Below are 21,773 nucleotides of genomic sequence, written 5' to 3' on the forward strand. Positions count from 1 at the left end.
CTGACACAAAAATCCATTTTCCTATTACTCCTGCTGCCTCCTTGTCACTGACTTGATTCTTGCTCCTATGCATTAGTCATAGCTACATAAGAATACTCAATCACCTGAAACTCTGTACCCATACACAATTAACACCCTTCTCTCTTTGCTCCTAAGACACTTAATACACATCTCTATATACAGTCTGAAACATCACATGATAATCACTGTTGATCAAATAATACCTTAATTCGTAAACTCCTTAAGAATAACACGTCTTATTAATCTTCAAATTTACACAAGTATAGTCAATGCTCTGTAGTCTTAATAAATGTCTCTTGATTCAATAAATGGGCTCTAGTGTTCACAAGATAGAATACATACAGAGAAAACAATCAGCCTCCCTTGGGCCACCCTTTCATTTCCAAACACTGAGCAGCGCCAAGTCTCTACACTAGAGAAAGAACAGCTCAGATTATCCTGGAAAAATACATGTATCTCTATCTTCACAGAGCTCTTTTCTCGCTATGTGGTAGGCCTGGTCCACATCTAGCCTGGTAATTGCTACTTCTTGACTAAACCAGCTGTCAGAAGCCATTTCCTGATCCTATTTTTAACACTGAATGGTATAAAAAATTCAACAGAAACAAGGAATTGCAATTGAAAAAAATAATGGATTGCCATACCGCTCACTTCCTGGTGTAGTAATTCTATAAAAGCGATGCCTTAAATGATGTTTATCTCCATGATAACAAACTGTGCACAAATCATAATTTGTACACTCTGCACATTTCCATCGAATGCCAATGATTGGTTGCTGGCGGCAAGTATCACACATGGTTCCATCATGCTTGATGCCTATTAAAACAAGGATACAGGCTTACATTAATTACAAGTATTATTTATTTGAATATTATTCCCTAAGGGAAAAAATAAGAACACAGCATTTTACAAAATAGTTCAATAAAGCAAGAAATAATATTTCAAATGTACCATATATAGTTTCAAGATAACAGATTGCAAATATTTTAACCAGTACAAATTATAGACTAAATATTTTCTATCCCTTCTTTTTTCATTAGTAAGAACACTTTTCAGTAGCACTTTCCTTGCTCTCATCCACAAACTGAAATTTAGGTTCAATCCAGAGAAAGAAAGAAGAATCCTTTATCACCAAGTAGATGTTTCAGACTTCAAACACACAAAAATCTTTTGAGGAATGTGAACCTATTCTCCAGGTAAAAATTCCAAAAGAAAAGATAGTTTTATCCTCATGATATCAGAAACAAACTATCAATTAACTTTAGCATTTATCCCTATGTATTGACAACCTTTTCCCCATCAACAGTAAACTTTAGACAATGATTAGCAAGCAAGTTTCCCAGTTTGGGAAACAAACTTGAGTTTGTCGTGGGTTTTCTTTTTTCCTTAAAGAACAAGAAGAAATTAACACTAGAAAAAGAAAACAAGCACTTGGTAATATAACCTATACTAAAAATGTTCACATGGATAGATGAGATACATGTTAGAACTATAAAAGTACCACTATAAATTAATGAAAATAACTGACATTGTAGGGTAATAAGATTGAGGATTAGTGTTCCTTTACTATTCTACTAAGATCACTTGTTCAATAAATTAAAACTAGGAGTTTTTTAAAACAATGTGTGGCCTGTGAACATCAGTGTCACTATTTCATGACACATGCTGTATGGTCATGCCCAATGTTGAACTACAAACAAGGGCTAAATTGTCTGTACAATACTGACACGCCCCTAGATCAAGTTCTGGCTCTGTCAATAGCTATCTCTGTGTCCATGAAAAAGTCATTTTAACTGAAGTACTTACATATAAAACAACGGTATTTATTTCAAAATAATTGGTGGAGAGGGAGGGGAAGTAAGGTGCGTTTAGATGAAACAAGATTGCTCGTGTTGAAGTTGGGTAACAGGTAACATGGGGGTTCATTATACTATTCTCTATTTTGTATAAGTTTAGAGATGTTCAATAATTAAATAAAAGAAATGAGTCATTTTAGTTCTCAGAACTTCAACTTCCTTTGGAGAAGGTAATATGTTCTTTAAAGGAAAGGTATGTTCTAAGAATAAAATGAGAATGTGAAGTACAGGCAAGAACTAGAATACAACAGTAGCAATACTGTAGCTAAACTCTGCAAGAACTAATACACTGTTGCTACTTCCTGGTAAGGGGGAAAATCCTACATAATTCATTTTCTATATCCCGGTTTAAAATCCCTATGAGTAAGGAAACCAGATTCTAAATAAAGTGCCCTAGCTGAGATGGTTAAGAAGAAAAAAGGGAGGGAGGGAAGGAGGAAGAATGAACACTGAAAGGAAGCTGGGGGCTTCCCTGGTGGTGCAGTGGTTGAGAGTCCGCCTGCTGATGCAGGGGATACAGGTTCGTGCCCCGGTCTGGGAGGATCCCACATGCCGCGGAGCGGCCAGGCCCGTGAGCCATGGCCACTGAGCCATGGCCGCTGAGCCTGCGCGTCAGGAGCCTGTGCTCCGCAACGGGAGAGGCCACAGCAATGAGAGGCCCGCGTACCGCAAAAAAAAAAAAAAAAAAAAAAAAAAAGGAAGCTGGGATGTCTAGTAAACTACAAAAGAGCATGACACCAACACCAAATATGTTTTATGTGCAATCGTTCTGCAGTCTCCTACCACACAAATGCCTGGCTGTAGAGACAGAGAAAACAGCAGACATCAGTACCTACTGATTCATTCAGTATTTCTTTACTGCTACTGTGGGCAGGCCTTCTGCTGCTTTCAAATATCACTCTTGCTATGGTAGGAAGAACAGAAAGGAAGAAAATAAAAGGGGCTAGAGAAACAAAGTCAAGTACTAAGAAGCTTACACAGTAGTCCAGGTAAGATAATGGCAGTTTAAGCCAGGGTGATGACAGTGGAAGTGGAGAGAAAAAGAGTCAAGAGAGATTTAGGTCTCGGTGGCTATGGGTTAGAAAATAAAAGATGTAGAAGGTAACAAAAAAACAAAAAAAGTATAAATAAGATCACTAAAGAGAATACAAATAAATAAGTATTAGAGATATTTAGGAACAAACAGCACGATAAACTGAAACCTAGAACTGCTCCCTTAAAAAACAGAAAAGGAGCCACCAACAAAAACATAAATAAGCACATGCTTATCAAATAATACAAGCTCAGGGCTCCACTGAGAAACTCATTCAAGAAACTAAATCAAAAAAAAACAAAAACAAAAAGAGTCAGGAAACGTTTTTTAGAAATGGTGGATGAGTAGACCTTTCAAAGGAAGAAAGAAACCTCAGAAGAGCACAGAGTATGTTCAATGAACCAGGAGCAGCTTTATTTGTTTGGCAGGATTATGAAATATAGTCAGAGACTTAGAGATAAACTTTATAAGGTCATGCTGGGAGATAATAAGATAAAACATAATCTCTGATCTGTATATTTAAATTGTTGCATTAAATGGGGAAAACAAAGGTATGCGATTTCAGAAACTACTCACATAACTTACTGGCTAGGTAATGTTCAGAATCAAGCTTTTGAAACTACTCTCATCTGTAAATTGAGAAAATACTTCCCTTCATAGATGTTATGGACTGGGAGGTTCCCCCCACAATCCCTAACCTCCAATGTGATGATATTTGGAGGTAAGGCCTTTGGGAGGTAATTAGGTTTAGATGAGGCAATGAGGGTGGGACTCCCATGATGGGATTAGTGTCTTTCTAAGGAGAGGAGGAGAGACCAAAGATGTCTCTCTCTCTCTTTTTCTGTCATGTGAAAACAAAGCAAGAAGGCAGCTATCTACAAGCCAAGGAGAGAGCCCTCAATAGGGAAGTGGCCACCCCCGTGAACTTGGACTACCCAGCCTCTAGAACTGTGAGAAATAAATTCCTATTGTTTAAATCACCCAGTCTGTGGTAGATTATTATGGCATCCCAAGCAGACTAAGACAATATGGAAAGGGACACTGTGAAGCTAAAGTGATATAATAGAGGTAAACATACTCTGAAAGGCGTTAGGATAAAAGGTAAGTATAAAGAATTACACTGCAATTAATTTAATCTTAATATAGATATATTAAATGTACTAGTCATTTAAATAATTTAATGATCAAAGTCATCACATACTCCAGGCAAATTCAGCAATACTTATACAAAAATTAAAGAACTCAATAAATTTCTCAATTTCCCAGAGACTGCATACAGAAAATATTCAATTATTCATGTGTGGATTACCCCCATTTTATTTTAGCAAATTACCCGCCCTCTCCATTTGCTAATTACTCTTTTATCTCAGGTTTCCCCCCAAAGTTTGTGGTTTCCCTGCAGCTGTACCTGTCCCCTCTGTTCCTTTGTTTTCACTCCATAACAGCAACAGAGGACACAACTGCCATGTGAGACAGTCCTACACAAGAGTAGTTCATCCACTACTTCTCATTCTAGCCTATGGCTAATTCTGACTGCATCAATCATGAAAATTATCATCAGCCATAGGCCCAAAAGAAATTATACTCTAGTCTAACAGACTGTAAACTAAAATTAAAAACCAAATTAAAAAAAAAAAAATTTTATAGCTGCACAACTCAGAGCTACCAGCGTTCACTAGTATTGCATGCTTCAGTCTTTTACAATATAAATCAAAAGGCCAAATCTATTCTTCCTTTTGGGGTGTATAAATGAATACACAGAAAAGGATTTGTTTGGTGTTTTTCAATCACAGAAGGATTTTTCTTTTTTAAGTACCAAATAATCCATAACCTGGCTAATCATCCCATGGGTTACTAAGAATTTGCTATATTTTGCTTTAAATCAATATATAACCATTCCTTATAATGTTCACTTTGAAAACATAATTTTGTAATTATTCCTGATATTATCTCCCAACACAAATAGCAAAAGTCTACAAAGTTAAAAAAGAAATTATCCTAGCTCACATAAAGATATTTTTTAAGGTAAATTCTAAAACCTATCAACAGACAAAGATTTTGAAGAACTGTCATAATTGTCTGATGCAAGCCTACTAAAATGAATTTAAAATTTTCATAAAATTGCACTTTTTAATAAGAAATGGCAAGAATCACAATATGAGGTTTTTTTAAATTCATCAATTTAAATACTGAAATACAGGTACACCCCTGCTTTATTTATGCATTTTACATCAGGCACATTCCTGAAAAACTGAGTGTATACTTAAAATGGAGGAAAGACGTGGCAGATTGTATTTTCCAAAGAAAGCCTCACCGATCTATATCCACCCCAAGTGCTCTTCTGACAAGAGGACAATGAATGACAAGTGGCCATCAAGAGGCGGGTCTGTTTTCCTCCCCACTGATCCTGGGGGGACATCTGCAACTGCCTTGGTTAATAGAAGGTGGCAGAAGTGACACCATATGACTTCTGTGCCACCTGTCTGTCCATGTCTCTCTCTCCCCCTCAGGATTCATGCCCCCACATGCCTTGGCAGTTCTTTCATACTAAGTCTGGCTACCCTGAAGCTGCCACAGAGAGACCACTTGGCGAGGCCATAAAGAGGTATAAAGAGATGCCCGAGGAAACCTGGCTGTGCAGCCCCTCCACTGTTTGACTCTCCTAGCTGGGGCCCTAGATACTGTGGAGCAGAGGCAAGCCATTCCCCACTGAGCCTCTCCAAATCCCTGAGGGGTAGAAGCCCTGAGCATATAAACTGTTTCACACCACTAAGTTTGGGGGTATTTGCTGTGTAACCATTGCAACTAGAACAAAGCAAGTTAAAAATAAGTTACAATCTTTATTAAATTACAGTTCCCTGCAGTACAGCATAGCAAAAATGTGGATAAATTAAAGAGCTAAATAAGAAAAAAAGAAAACCGTAAAAGTGCTGGAAAAAATAGTTGAACAGCATCTTTTACAATTCTGAGTAAAGTCTCTCTAAGCATGACACAAAACCTAGAAGTCACACACACATATAGGAAGTGTATAAATAGAGAAAACCTGGAAACTCCTCCGAACTGCTGACAGTGGTTGAGGATACACAGATGAGGAAGAAGGCACCTTCACATTTGTTCTGTATACACTTTTCAGTTGTTTAGCTTTATTACATACAATTTTCAATTGTTTAGTTTTATTATAAGTATTAATTTCATAATTTTAAAAAGAAAATACAAAACAAGAGATACCAACTTTATCCTCTTAAATTGGAACAGATTAAAAATAATACGTCAGTGTACATGAAGATGGTGTCAAGGGAGCCAGTCATACTGCTGAGAGGGAAACAGAAATTGATACAATCTCTATGGAAGGTACTTGCAAAATGTTTCAAATGCTTTAAAAGATTTTGACCCTGTCTTCAAATTTTTTAAAAGGTACATCTGATACTAAATTGTTTGCAGTAAATAAAAATTTAACATAACATATTGAAAAGATGGGGATGCGGCTATTTATTTGTAAACTAAGGTAATCCATAGAAATTCTATGCAGTTATTAGACCATGTTGTAGAAGAAATGGTACTGAGATGGTAAACTATATTATTATTTTATAAAGCAGTATGCAAAGAATTACAATAGAGCACTTTGGTACATAAATTACATTATACATATAACACGTGTGCCCAGAAAAACTAGAAAGATAACCCCCAAAATGTGCTTGACGGGATCACCCTTTGGGGTTTTCCAAGTTTTCTACACTGGGTATATATTAATTCTAGGAAGCAGCTGGGTGAGAAGGGGCATTTAATATGCATTATAAGCATCAGAAATGCTGGTATATGTCACTTATAAATAAAAGCTAAAAATAAACAAAAACATGAGGAACTCCAAGTATTTACAGAAACCAACTTTCAAATAGTTACTTTAGCAATGTGGTACACTGCTACTCAGAAGTTTCTAAGTCTTTTAACCCTTACCCTAACTTGAGCTATTCTGTGCTTATGAAAAGAAAATATATAGCTAATAAGTACACTCCTTATTGCCACGTGCCTTAAGGGTCTAATTTGTCTTACCACAGGAAAGCATCATGACCAAAAACATCCTAATTAACATTAAATAGCAGTAACAGTAAATGTCCACACAGTAGTTAAGTTTCTGAACAGGTCTAAAATAGGTCTCCTATGCCATCACAAAAAGTCAAATACACTAAACAAATGGGTATCCGATACACACTAAGAGGTATATCCTAATTTATCTGCACAGCTCTTCAAATGAGTGCTGACTGATGAAAGGCATAGGGAAAATGTATCCCAACCTCCTCACTTGACCAGAAAAGGAAAAGCCCAGTTTTCAGCTGTTCCCCTATTTACATATTTTTCATCTCTAAGTTCATTTTCTCCAAAATACAATAACATTCATGAGCTCATAATCTGAGTACAGGCTTTCTTTAAAAGCAACCATTTAAACATACAATGATAACTGGTTAAAAAAAAATAAAAACTTCTACAATTCACAGCTTTAAAGAATACTTCAGGAAAACCACTAATGCACACAAAAGCACATCCAAATCCTTTCTTGGTTCCCACAGTTCAAATGCCAACAAAGCTACTGAACAGCTGTGAAACAGACTAATACTGAGAATTGGAAAAAGTAAACAAAGCAACCCACTCCACTACCAAAATGAGCAGTACAGAATTTTTAATGAGAATGCAATTAATTGACTTTAAAACAAAAGATGACATTTAAAGAAAACATAAAAAAGGAAAAAGGATTAAATGAACAAGGCCAACATTTTACTGGTCTCTTACTCTGGCAGCTTTTTTGTTTCCCCTTACTTCATCCACCCAATTCATTCTCAACTAAAAGCATTCCCTTCCACTATGAACCTCCTTAGAACCTCCAAGAGTTATTCCTTAAAAATTCAATAAAATTTAATTCCCTAACTAAACCCATGAATGCTTTTTCTCCTTCCTAAAGAATACCATACCACCCTAGAGAGTTAACACTCTTTGCCTTTGCTAAGCTTTATGAACCACCTGATGATAGCTTTTGACTCATTCTAATACTCAAATGACCATCTGCTCTACATTTTAATGACATCTTGCCTAAATTCAATAATTTAGAGTATTTACATAGCTTAAGTCTTTTTGCTGGCAAATTTTATGAGACCAGTAAAACACTACGGTCGAGATCAATAACCACAAGTTCTTAAAAGAGCCAAGAAAAACAGCTCAAATTCATAAAGCACTGATTTATTTAAGTAAAATGTTAAATTTCTAGAGAGAAAAAATGATTGAAAGAGAGAAGGTTCTCACTACAAGCAGTTCATTATGTGAAGCACTTAAACATGGAACAAGAATATGTGAATTATCACTTTGTATAAGAGCAAAAGAAAAAGTAAACAATGTAAATGTTCATTAACAAGAGAGTGAAGATATGTATTAGGTATACAATGGAATACCTAAAATGAACGCTCAAGAGCCACACAATTCAACATGGATGAATCCTTCAACCATAATGCTGAATTTTAAAATTATTCAAGAATACAGAATGTTGCAAATAAAGTACTATGCACTGATTACAGATATATACAACACAGCATAAATGTAAAGAAACCCATGGGAATTACTAATTTCTACACAGTGGTTACTTTAGGAGAGGAAGGGAATGAAATTGGGAAGAAGTATAGAGAGTGTTTTAAACATTAGAAATGCTTTACTTCTAGATAGGTTCACATTTATTAATCATCCACTTGGATATCTTAAATACTATGTAATAAATTTTAAAACTTTTTTAAAATAAAAAATAAGCATTCCTAGTAGACTAAGCATAGTGCCTAGTTAATCCTCTAATCTTTTGCCCTAATTAAAAGATTTCACCTAACCTCAAAAAATAATTTACAAGTCATTAACCAGTGTTTAAAAGCAATTACTTGCTGTGGCATAACCATTTGCTGATGTCACTCAGCCAACCAAGAATTCCTATTTCTGATTTATGGATTCATTCAATTTTAACCCCAAATCAATGTGACAAGTTTACAGAGATTAAAGAGGGTTAACCAACTTGAGTATGCATCTTATTCTCCCTGAACCATCAAAGTACTTATGGTTTAGAAACTGGCTGAAATGTAATTAAAATTCCTACTGAGGGTGAGGCCTTTGTGACCTGCCAGCTGGTTGGTGTACTCCACATTCCTTACTCTTGAGAAACAGTAAATTAGTGAAAATAGTATTGTTATTATTAATAAGACTAACCACTACTTAAATCAGTACCAAGCTAGGTGCTTCACATATATTTTATTAATTTTCCCAGCAATACTAGAAGGTAGGCATTATTATCCTTATTTATAGATGAAGAAATTGAGGATATGAAGGCACACGTTAGTAAGTGGCGGGCTCAAATTCAAACCCATGTGAGGAGTCTTATTACAAAGCTTGGCCTCTTATGCTGTTACCCTACCAAGGTTTTTCCCTCTACTTAGCTCTGATTTTATTTGAAGAATAATTACATATCTAGGGCATCACGTTCCCCATTCAACCTCTGCACTAAAAATATAAGTTATTAAATCCTATTCTAATATTCAAATAAATCTCAAAGAGATACTTTTTAAAATTGAAAAGATTATCTGCTTCTTAGTTAATTTCACGTGTTGTAGAATGAAACACCATCTACTTCCAACCAGCTCCTGTTATGAGTTAAGGAGATGTCTTTGAAAATGCCTCACCCAAAATCTACAACTCTTTCATCATATCTTTTCTGTTGGACAAGTTATTCTCTCATCTATTTTTGCAGCCTCTGCTACTCTACTTTATTATAAGCTTGCATAATAAAATTAAAATCATGCCTTACACAGTCCAAACAAAAGAAACAAGGTGTCAAATTAGGCATACAACTGGCAATTTTAGTAATATATTTGTTATTTTTAGCACTTGTTACACAAGAGTAGAAAATTAATGAGGTCAAACAAAAATAAGAATTTTATCCACTTTATTTTTTTCCTGCTAACAGATAAAAATTCATTTTTTCATTTTACAAGCAAAACACTGTGTACCTTGACCTACTCCAATTTCATTTTACAGGTGAAGAATTAAAGTTTTAAAGCGACTAATGTTATAAAGCAGGGGGAAAAAAAGACTGACAAACGTAGATCTGAATCTCAATCATCAACCAATTACTTATGAAATCTTGGGCAAATTAGTTCATTTCTCATAGCCTGTTTTCTCATAAGTAAAATGAAGGCTATCAAACAACACTTTTATGAGGATTAAATGAGATAAAGTATATAAAAAGCTTAGCATAGTTCCTGACACATAATGGGAGCTCAGTAAATGTTAGTACATTCCCCTAGTTAACGAGGCCACGTGAGAAAATCTAGAATGAACAAATACCTTGACTTCCCTACTAAGCTCATGCATTTTCCACTACTCCATGATAAGAGACTGGGAAAGAGGGGTGAGCAAGGCACCACAATGTAAAATATTACAATCTCAAGCTTTTATGATTTATTATCACTAGCCCTGCAAAACTCCCAAAATTCAAATAATGATTTTTTTTTAATATCAAAACGTTTCTTGATTTTTTCAGAACAAAATTATCATCAAGAAGATAAATCCATCCCAGGAGAAAGCTATATACTCTTATCATGAGTGTGCTTAGAGAATATAAACTAACCCTAACCACAGCAAGCATCTACAAAGTAAATATGCTCCCAAAGGCACTCCAAAGCCAGAAATGAATGTCTGGACTACCTGCTGCATTCCATTATCTCCTCCATTAATTTAAAACCCACCTTATCTTAGTTGTGTCCTACAAGTTCATTTAAAAGCCCGCTGTTTAGAATTCAGAACCATTTTCCCTCAGAAACAAAGTTTTAAAGATAACTTAGGTACCAGACTATTTCAGAAGAACTTATTTACATAGAGCTAATCTATGGGCAAAGATCAAAATTGTTCCTGTGTTCCTAGTTCCACCTGAGGAGGTGGTTTAATCACTGTAATGCAAACATGATGATAAAAAAAGGCAAGCTAAATTGGTATGGGGACATATGAAAGTATGTGAGTAAAGAAACGGGCTTAGGAGAATGAGGAGTGTTCTAAAAAAGCCATTTTCCTACAGATACTTAAAATGCATAAGCTCCTGCTTGGTGACAGTGCAATGGTTTTCAAAGTGAAGTACATGACCCAGGAAATACAAAAGACGATCCTCTGAAATTAAAAAGATAAGTCCACAATCTCTTATCTGTTTCAAAATCCCAAAACTCTTAAGTTTTTTGTAAATGAGCAGGAAACTCAGTGGTAAATCCTAATCTGAACAAACAAGAGGCTGTATAGTCTTTATCTACCCCCTTAGTACAACCATTCATATGCTTCCTGCAGAAATATTGGTGTATCTGATGACAGGGTGCTGCTGTGGACCTGGAAGTGGGCATTAACAAAAGTTTATAAATTCAGTCCCAAGCATTCTGAATAAAGGGTTGTGGACCTCCATTAATACTTTTATATTTACTATTTTTCTTTTTTCTTTTTTTCTTTTTTTGGCCACACCACACAGCTTGTGGGATATTAGGTCCTGAGCAGGGATTGAACCCAGGCCCTCAGCAGTGAAAGCTCGGAGTCTCATCCACTGGACTGCCAGGGAATTCCCTATATTTACTATTTTGCTAAAAATCTATGAATGAAATTAGGTTATTAATTGTACATTATTCAGCTGATACTAGCACCCTCAGTGGGTCTCCACAAAAAAAAGAAAAAAAAATCACACACGGAATACAAGGTGTACTAAAGGTGAGTGGGAGTTTGACAGCCTGAGGGTCTAACACTGTTGCTCACTTCTTGCACATTAAGACGGGCTGCACCTATTTTGTGCCTAGTTAAGCAGTCTTGTGGAGCACCTCCTAATGATACAAAACAACATGCTGACTATCTTGCAACAAAGTGCTTGAGGGTCAAAATTAAGAATAGTTCCATTTTTTTTAAATAAAATAAGTATTCCCAAATTGCACACCTTTTCTGGAATGAAAAGTGGTGTTAACGGTGTGCTCCCTAGAAGATACATATATTTTTAAATTATACCATTTAATCTATCCCTTCCAGGTAAAGGTGATGTCTAACAATAAATAAGAAAATAAACGCAGTCCAAAAGAAACTAGAGTAAGCACAGTGAAAACTGACATTTGGAGATACTTCCATCATTATATGGTCTTTAATGCTGAAACAATGTGTATCACCAATAAACTCTAATATCTGCATCCATAAAGGAAAATCACTTTTACTTCATTTTAAATTCAGTGGATTTTGAATTTATTTATTCACAATGTAGAAGTGAAACACTGCCCAATTCGTTTGTTAGAAATGATCAGCATCAGAAAAGATGGAAAATTACTAGCTAAATTTCAATAAAAATGTTTACTTAACTGGTAAATGGGATAGAAAAATAAGATTGAGATTTGGTAAACACATTGTATTAATCAGGGTCCAGTGAGGAGACAGGAAACCACACCACTTCTAAAAATGGGGAAACAATGAAAAACAGTATTATTAAAATGTAAGAGGTGGGGACTTACATGGCGCAGTGGTTAAGAATCTGCTTGCCAATGCAGGGGACATGGGTTCGAGCCCTGGTCTGGGAAGATCCCACATGCCCCAGAGCAACTAAGCCCATGTGCCACAACTACTGAGCCTGTACTCTACAGCTGCTTCCTGCAGAAATATTGGTGTATCTGATGACAGGGTGCTGCTGTGGACCTGGAAGTGGGCATTAACAAAAGTTTATAAATTCAGTCCCAAGCATTCTGAATAAAGGGTTGTGGACCTCCATTAATACTTTTATATTTACTATTTTTCTTTTTTCTTTTTTTCTTTTTTTGGCCACACCACACAGCTTGTGGGATATTAGGTCCTGAGCAGGGATTGAACCCAGGCCCTCAGCAGTGAAAGCTCGGAGTCTCATCCACTGGACTGCCAGGGAATTCCCTATATTTACTATTTTGCTAAAAATCTATGAATGAAATTAGGTTATTAATTGTACATTATTCAGCTGATACTAGCACCCTCAGTGGGTCTCCACAAAAAAAAGAAAAAAAAATCACACACGGAATACAAGGTGTACTAAAGGTGAGTGGGAGTTTGACAGCCTGAGGGTCTAACACTGTTGCTCACTTCTTGCACATTAAGACGGGCTGCACCTATTTTGTGCCTAGTTAAGCAGTCTTGTGGAGCACCTCCTAATGATACAAAACAACATGCTGACTATCTTGCAACAAAGTGCTTGAGGGTCAAAATTAAGAATAGTTCCATTTTTTTTAAATAAAATAAGTATTCCCAAATTGCACACCTTTTCTGGAATGAAAAGTGGTGTTAACGGTGTGCTCCCTAGAAGATACATATATTTTTAAATTATACCATTTAATCTATCCCTTCCAGGTAAAGGTGATGTCTAACAATAAATAAGAAAATAAACGCAGTCCAAAAGAAACTAGAGTAAGCACAGTGAAAACTGACATTTGGAGATACTTCCATCATTATATGGTCTTTAATGCTGAAACAATGTGTATCACCAATAAACTCTAATATCTGCATCCATAAAGGAAAATCACTTTTACTTCATTTTAAATTCAGTGGATTTTGAATTTATTTATTCACAATGTAGAAGTGAAACACTGCCCAATTCGTTTGTTAGAAATGATCAGCATCAGAAAAGATGGAAAATTACTAGCTAAATTTCAATAAAAATGTTTACTTAACTGGTAAATGGGATAGAAAAATAAGATTGAGATTTGGTAAACACATTGTATTAATCAGGGTCCAGTGAGGAGACAGGAAACCACACCACTTCTAAAAATGGGGAAACAATGAAAAACAGTATTATTAAAATGTAAGAGGTGGGGACTTACATGGCGCAGTGGTTAAGAATCTGCTTGCCAATGCAGGGGACATGGGTTCGAGCCCTGGTCTGGGAAGATCCCACATGCCCCAGAGCAACTAAGCCCATGTGCCACAACTACTGAGCCTGTACTCTACAGCCCGCGAGCCGCAACTACTGAAGCCCGCGCGCCTAGAGCCTGCGCTCCACAAGAGAAGCCACTGCAATAAGAAGCAGGCACACCACAACAAAGAGTAGCCCCCGCTCGCCACAACTAGAGAAAGCCTGTGCGCAGCAACAAAGATCCAAAGCAGCCAAAAATAAAAATAAGTAAATAAATTTTTAAAAAGAAATAAATCACGGCGTATTAAAAAAGAAAAGGAAGAGGCTTAAAGGAGGGGTCTCATAGGGCTGGGATCCAGACTTTTAAAGAGGGGTTGCAACTGGCAGGTGCTAGCGTCACGGGGCGGGGGGCGCACTCAGGCTACTTCTGATGGTGTTGGAAATAAGCAAACTGGAATCAAATACTGACACTGAAATCCTGCTCAGTGAAATGATACCTGAAGGAAGAGCAAGCAAAACAAGAAAGTATATCCCTCCCCACCCCCAGCCCAGCCTCAGGGGCAGGAGCGCAGAGGGTGAACTGAAGGCAAGAGACAGCAGGCAGCTTCATAACCAGCAAGGACACATCAGAAATGCACTTCTTCCCTTTGGATCTATCGTCTATCTTCATGAGGTCTCCTGAGAGCTAATGTGTCCAACAAAATCAAGAATGGAAACAAACTCAATTTACAATCAGACTTGATTTACTAGCATACTAAACCAAGATTTCCAAAAACAATGAAGAAAAATCACACTGCTCTCATTAAAAAGAAAAATAATAATAATAAGTTGATGAGATGAAAAGCAAAATACCAAAATACCACCCTGAGGTTAGATCCTTTCAGTCTAAGTCTTTATCCTTTTTCTACATATATTTTTCCATAAAAAGAACTTTTAGTCTTTTTTCAAACTTACATAAACAACACAGTATTATCTCCAGTATCTCTTTGAAATCTACTTTTTCACTCACCATATATCTGATAAATATAGGCTAATTCTTTCATTTTAACTGATAATATTTTATTGTATGGGACTCATGCAACATAATATATTCTACATATAAATTTTCAGTCACTTCAAATCACTGCTTTTATAAACAAGACTGCAGTGAATTTCTTTATACGTATCTCTTTATGGATGTGTGCTTGAGAATCTCGTGACATAACATTTAGAAGTAAATTTTCTCAATTGCAGGATACATGAATTTTTTTTTTAATTTACAAGATGTTGCCAAACTGCTTCTCAAAGTAGTTGTACTAATTTACAATCCCACCAGTAACTTGAGAGTTCTGATTTCCCTATATTCTTTACCAATGCATACTATTTTTAGACTTTTAATCAATCTAAATGGGGTGAAGTCTCTTTTTTTAATTTGTATTTCCCAGTTTAGCTGTGATTTATCTGTATGAATAGGTATTAGCTCTTTACTATTAACATTAAATCAAATTTTCAAAGGTAAAGGGAAATTTATATTTAAATTGATATAATCCATTTATTTCATTGCTAAACAAAAAAGCTAGCTAGCTGGCTTCTAACTTCTAAAATTTTCTCCCACACCAGGTAATGTAAGTATCTATGTTGCCCCTGAGCACACACATACAAACATAAATATTAATAAGCCAATTTTTCTCATAAAACAAAAGAAGCTTTATGAACAAGGTGAGTTTCAGTAAGATCTGATAGTTTAGAGATATGACCATGTCACATCTTCTGCCAAGGGCAGAGCTTGGCTCCAAGAGTGCAGGACGACTGGGACTTTGGGCCACTGTTTGGAACAAAGAAAAGATGAAGAACCCCAATAAAGTAAAAAAACAATACCATATAGTAAAGGCTAACCAGCTGAGCTGGAGAATCTGACAGCCTCATGTGCAGCTCAATTACTTGCTTTGAGAGCAATTACTTTGCAAAAACTCTTTCAAAGGATTGATATGTTTTCTTAAAGGAGGCTAAAGATAATTACATGTAATAAACTACCTGTCATGTTGGATACACACAGAAAAACCATTAATCTCCAACAATGTTACATTAAGTTAATCAAATAACCATATCACAGACTAGAATAAATTATTTAAATTTCCTAATCAATTTTCCCTCAGGAAAAGTAATACAAATGGTGATCATTTCTGAACTACTATACTATAAATGGAAGAGAGAATGATGAGGAAAAGCAATGAACTGGGTTTTCATCCCTACATCTGCCATTCACAAGCTTTGTGACTGGATAAGTCTCTTCATCTCTCCAAGCCTTCCCTTTTACCTGTGTTAGGCTAATATCTATCTAACCGCAGATCAAATGAGTCCAAAGTTCTTTGAAAAGAGCATTTTATTCAGAAAATATTCATCCAGAGCTATGGCCCTGCTAGAAAATGGAGATACAAGGAACACACACACACACACTCCTTCCTCTCAAACTAATAAACTCATGCAAAAGACAATTACAACACAGCATACCTGTGGCAGTAGACAGAAGCACAGAGTGTACTGTGATCACACTGCCTAGCAATTAAGGAAGGTGGAAGAGAGAACCTGGTGGGCAGCTACCGGGAAATACATCCAAAAGCAATACCTAATCCAGAGAGATAAGGCTGTAAAGTTTAGAACGAGAATATATATTAAGACAGCATTATATTTGCAAACAAATACATATATTAGAAAGCTGTTTCGTGACTTCCCTGGTGGCACAGTGGTTAAGAATCCGCCTACCAATGCAGGGGACTCGGGTTTGAGCCCTGGTCCAGGAAGATCCCACATGCCGCGGAGCAACTAAGCCTGTGCATCCCAACGACTGAGTCTGAGCTCTAGAGCCCGCAAGCCTGGGTGCCACAACTACTGAAGCCCACGCACCTAGAGCCCGTGCTCCGCAACAAGAGAAGCCACCGCAATAAGCCCCGTGCACCACAACGAAGAGTAACCCCCTCTCGCGGAAACTAGAGAAAACCTGCACGCAGCAACTAGGACCCAACACAGCCAAAAATAAATAAAATAAAATAAATAAATTTTTTTGAAAGAGTAGTGTTTTTTGGTTTTTTTTAAAAAGAAAGCTGTTTCATGTTCCTTTATTTCCTCCCCTTCCTGCCCAATAATGTCAGTCTCCAAAACTGAAGACATATATTACTGACAAACAATGAAGGCTTGGAATCAGCTGAAGGGAAAAGGAAACAACAAAGAGTCTGGACATCTCACAAGACAAGTAGTCACTTAGCATCCTGCTATTCAAAGTGTGTCCATGAGCCAGCATCATCTGCATCACCTGGGCACTTTTAAACTACTCTTGCTGAATCCCATACCTACTGAATGAGAATGTCTATTTTTAAAGGTTCCCAGTTAATCTGCATGCTTACTGTCTGTTTGAGAAGTACTAACAGAGGGATAACTATTTCTTGAGATCTTCAAGTTGATTTCTTGAGGTCCTCAGTTCAACCAAGCTGCAATTTACAAGGAGTATTAAAACTAGACGGACTTTCATCACTTAAAACGTTGTTTTAGCAGATGAAGATAAAAAAGAAGACATTTTACATAAGTATTTGAAATAGATAGCATCTACAGCAAAATCAAGTTTTCCTTACAGATGCCATTAGTAAAAAACCTCTCACAAAATCTCATCCTTTCCAGGTCTGGCATCCTATTCCCCAAACATTGTTCACACAAGCCCTGTTTTTTCCTAAGACTCTGTCCCCTGATAACACTCTTTTCTCCTGTAATTCTAGAAACGGATCAGAAGAGAAAGAGGAGGCCTCAGAAAGGCAACGCTGAGGGTTATTAAGCCATTTCACTTTTTATCCAGGGTCAGCACTTCTAGACCTTCAATTGAATAATGACGTCTAAGGAGCTGGTCCACAAATGACCTAAGAAGCACTCTTTGCTAGGGGGTGGAAGAAAAGTACAAAGAACTGCCCCCCAAACAGCCTGGACCAAAAATACCAGAAACTAGTTTTAAATAAACCTAATCATCTACACTCCTAACTCTCGTTATCCATACCCAGGAGAGTAGAAAGAACTTTAATAGGAAACCCACATTTATTTTCTCCACTCTTTCTCTGGTAACAATACAACACTGTAGTCAAGTGACCAAAAAACAAGCATTAAGTAAAAACACATTTCTCCCCAAATCCTATAAAATCAGTACCTAAATGATAAAAGGTCAACTATACCTACTTGATTACAGACTTCACAAAATTAACTCCAAACTTAATTCACCAATAACATATATATTTTCACGATCTTCTTGCTCACGACAAATTAACCAAATACATCTGGATACAAAATAGAAGTTATACCATTCAAATATATACTAAATGCTCCTCTTCTCAAGGTTTTACTATCTTAGACCATAAATTCAAATTTATCATGTGTCACCTGAAAGAAAAAAAAACAAAGCTGTGCCAAAATGTTACAGACCCCACATACAACCCTCAGACCAAATCTCCAACACACCGTAAAGAACTATCAGAAAGATTCAAAATGACTCAACCATTCCAGAATCCTTAATTCTCAGGAAAGTTTCACAGAATTTTATTTTAAAAGCTACCCATTTCTTAATTCCCAAACAGACTGCAATAAATTTTTTGTTCATATAATGTGGGTAACAAGTAAGGAACAAAGAATGAATAACCAAAGACAATCTCAGTTGTCCTGGTAAATATTACAAGACTTTTAAAAACTAACTATGAAATTTAAGAACATAAAAGGCATAAAAATATAACACACACCTATGTACCACCACCCAGTTTAAGACATGTAAACTTACCCAAAAAATTACTACACTCCACTTCCTTCAGTGTAAAGATAGCCACTCCCTTGAACTTGGCATTTATTATTATTTTTTGGTATACTTTTACCACATATGTACATATTCCCAAACCAATGAGTACCAACCCGCAGCAATCATACCTGGCAATGTCTGAAAAATGTTGGGTTATCATAACTGCAACCAGTGGGTAAAGGCCAGAGATGCTGGCCACAGTGCACAGGACAGCCCCCTCCAGCAAAGAATTATCTAATCAGTCCAAAACAGCAATAGTGCCAAAACTGAGAAACCCTGTCCTAAACAACAAACAGTACTGTTCTACATTTTAACATACCATATGTTTTCTTTTTAAAGAAACTTTACTTTCTTGCTTTATTTGCTTAACATTAATTTTCTCCAGAAGTGTTTTTAAAATGTTTGCTAACAGAATCAGATGAACAAGATGAATTGATACATACCAACAAATTAAATAATGTGTAAAATTATCCTGTAAACTAAGATTTTTAAACTTCTGAAAAATACCTGTTTTTACATAAGATAACGAAACTATTTACACGACAGATATACTCCATACTAGAAAACATACAGACAACATGAATATCCCCTCAAAAATTGCTGTAGTACAGGATTTGTTACACTTTACCTTTTCCCTGGAAAGATATTTAAAATTCCCCATAAACCTACAATTACTGATCCCAAGATGCCTCCAAATTACTGAGCTCAAACTTTAGCTTGAGCTAGCATGATAAAGTTTTATGAGTGTGCAGAAACAGGAATATGCCCCATACAGTGTTGTAGGAGGGCAAATTGGGAAAATGTCTTCCCAACGCATTTAGTCAACATCTCTCAAAATATTAAATATGTGCACTCTTTGATGCAGCAATTCCACTTCCAAAGTACTCAGTACACATGCACAGGATATATGTACAAGGAGTCATTCAATGCATCACCGTAAATAAGAAAACCTGAAAGAATACAAATGCCCATCAACAAAGCACTGGTTAAATAAATTACTGCACCCAATCACTGTAATATTATGCAGCTATGAAAGAATAAGGCAGACATCTATGTGCTAACATGGAACAATCACTAATAGGTACTATTAAGTTAAGAAGCAAAAGTACAGAAAAGAATATAGTATATTACCACTGGGCCTTAAAAGGGTTGCAGATTTACAATACGTTAATACATATGCTTGCAATGAGTATTCTGTAAGAACACACAAGAAACTGGTAACAATGGTGGCCCCTTTTTGTACTGTGTTGGTCCTGCACATAAATCCTCTGCAATGTTTAAAAAGCCAGCAAAGAAACACAATTTTATGAATTATCTATTCAAAAACTGAACTGCCTTGTGTTAGTTTCCTTTTTATTGGTGCTAACAATAACTATGTACCTATTTCAGGATTTGTTAGGTTTTGCCAAACTCCATCATAAAGCTTTAAAAATAGCTTATTTAAGCATTCTGAAAATTATCAAATTTGAAATTTGAAACTATTTCCTACTGAACAGAGTACCAAGGATAAATCTATGTGAAAATGAATTCGATTAAATTATTTTGAGAGCAAGCTTTCAGTTTATCATATTATATAAAAATTCTAGAGTCAATAACAAACAGTTCCCTGAAATTTGGTGAATCAAGAAGGACACTGACTCATTGCTGTGTTAATGGATAAGTCTCTGACATAACCTTACAAATGAACTGAGACGTTAAAAGATATCAGGTGTCCCCTATACCTATCTTCCACTTGAAAAGAGTATTTAACACAAAGAAAGGGTTCAACAGCTTAGGCTGTTTTTCCCTCTATTGGTATAAAGATACACAACGAAACAATTAAAATGAAAAATCATTCCACAGGGTACTAAGTAGCAGCATTCAGCTACTTAACTCCAAGTCTTTCTATGTGTTAGATGAGGAGGAAAAAAGGCTATCGCAACAAATCCGAGGTACCAACGGCCCCTCGGCAATTGTAACCGGTCAACTAAACACCATATGGCAAGGCAAGCCTCCCTTCAGACACTCATCACTCGGTGGCTGATTAATTTCAATGGCTTATTAGACAGGCCTATCTAGACCCCTTCCCTAGAGGAGAAAGAGGACGGGAAGTGTCTGCGGTCTTCCCGGTGCTTTGTGCCTTCCAGGCTTGAAAGCATCCCCGTGATGGTACAGCCATCATTCCCCTTGGGGGTGGGACGGAGGGAAGAGAAGAGGGGTCTTTTTTGTAAGTTTTTGTTTACCAGGTATTGAACCTAAAATTCCCTTTGACTCCTTCCCCGCTCCCTCCAGCCAGGCGCTGCACGGTAGGCGTTCCACCACGGGCTTCTCCCAGACCTCCCGACGCCCCCGCACCCCACCTCGCCCCTGCCCCGACGCGCGCAGGCCCCGGGCCAGGTGGCCGCCGCTTACCCGTGGGCGCGCTGTCCAGGATACGCAGGTCGTAGGCCCCGGAGCAGCGGTAGTTGGCGGCGGTGCCGTTGTCCCACACCACCACCACCTCCTCGGGGCTCTCGAAGCTCCGGACCGTGCCCACATGGCCCTCGCCGCCGTCCTGCTTCCCCCACTTCCAGTCCGGGCCGCGCACGACTCGGGCCCCGACCCCTTCCACCATCACCCGGTTATTCCTGGAGTTACTCATCGGGGCCCGAGCGGCGGGCTCCGCCGCCGCCGCCGCCGCCGCCGCCGCCGCCGGGGGACCCGTGAGGGAGTTGGGCCCGGGCCGGACTCTCGGCGCCGGCGGGGGCGGCAGCGAGCCCCGGGGGACGTGGGAATAACTCACGGGGGCGGCGGCGCGGTCCCCGCCGAGCCCACAGCCGCTCCCCAGCCGTCGCCGCCGCCGCCGCCGCGCCCCCCGCTCGGACTGAAGGCCGGACTGCAGCAGCTCCGAGGCGACGGCGGCGGGCGGGCAGAGAGGAGGGGGCCGTGGGCGGGGACTCCCCCGCTTCCTCCGGGCTCCCCGGCCGGGCTACAGCGACGGCCGCCAGGAGACCACGCTCTCCCCCGACCGGGAGCGCGGGGAGCACAGGGGGCCGGGGTAGGTTAGCCCCGGGGAGACGGCGCGGGCGGCGGGGAGCAAGCTTAACTGCCGGCCTATTTTCTCCCCCGGGCCCTCGCTCCGGGGTGGACGCCCGAGCGCCGGCGCCGCCTCCTCCCCCGTAGGCAGTGATGGTACCTGCCGGC

The 21,773-nt window shown here is 38.0% G+C and overlaps 1 protein-coding gene across 1 annotated transcript in view; it reads right to left on the reverse strand.

Moving 5' to 3' along the window:
* MIB1 (MIB E3 ubiquitin protein ligase 1) overlaps nt 1-21,231 on the reverse strand; it is a 114,710-nt gene extending 93,479 nt beyond the window's left edge. Inside the window, exons 1-2 of the mRNA XM_007448608.1 lie at nt 21,003-21,231; nt 666-837 (exon numbers count right to left, since the gene is read on the reverse strand). Of these exons, the coding sequence (XP_007448670.1) occupies nt 666-837; nt 21,003-21,231 (401 nt within the window). The remainder of the gene's footprint in view (nt 1-665; nt 838-21,002) is intronic.
* Nucleotides 21,232-21,773: the final 542 nt, after the last annotated feature.

This window comes from Lipotes vexillifer, unplaced genomic scaffold (genome assembly GCF_000442215.2).
Source record: "Lipotes vexillifer unplaced genomic scaffold, Lipotes_vexillifer_v1.1 scaffold168, whole genome shotgun sequence".
Taxonomy (NCBI): Eukaryota; Metazoa; Chordata; class Mammalia; order Artiodactyla; family Lipotidae; genus Lipotes; species Lipotes vexillifer.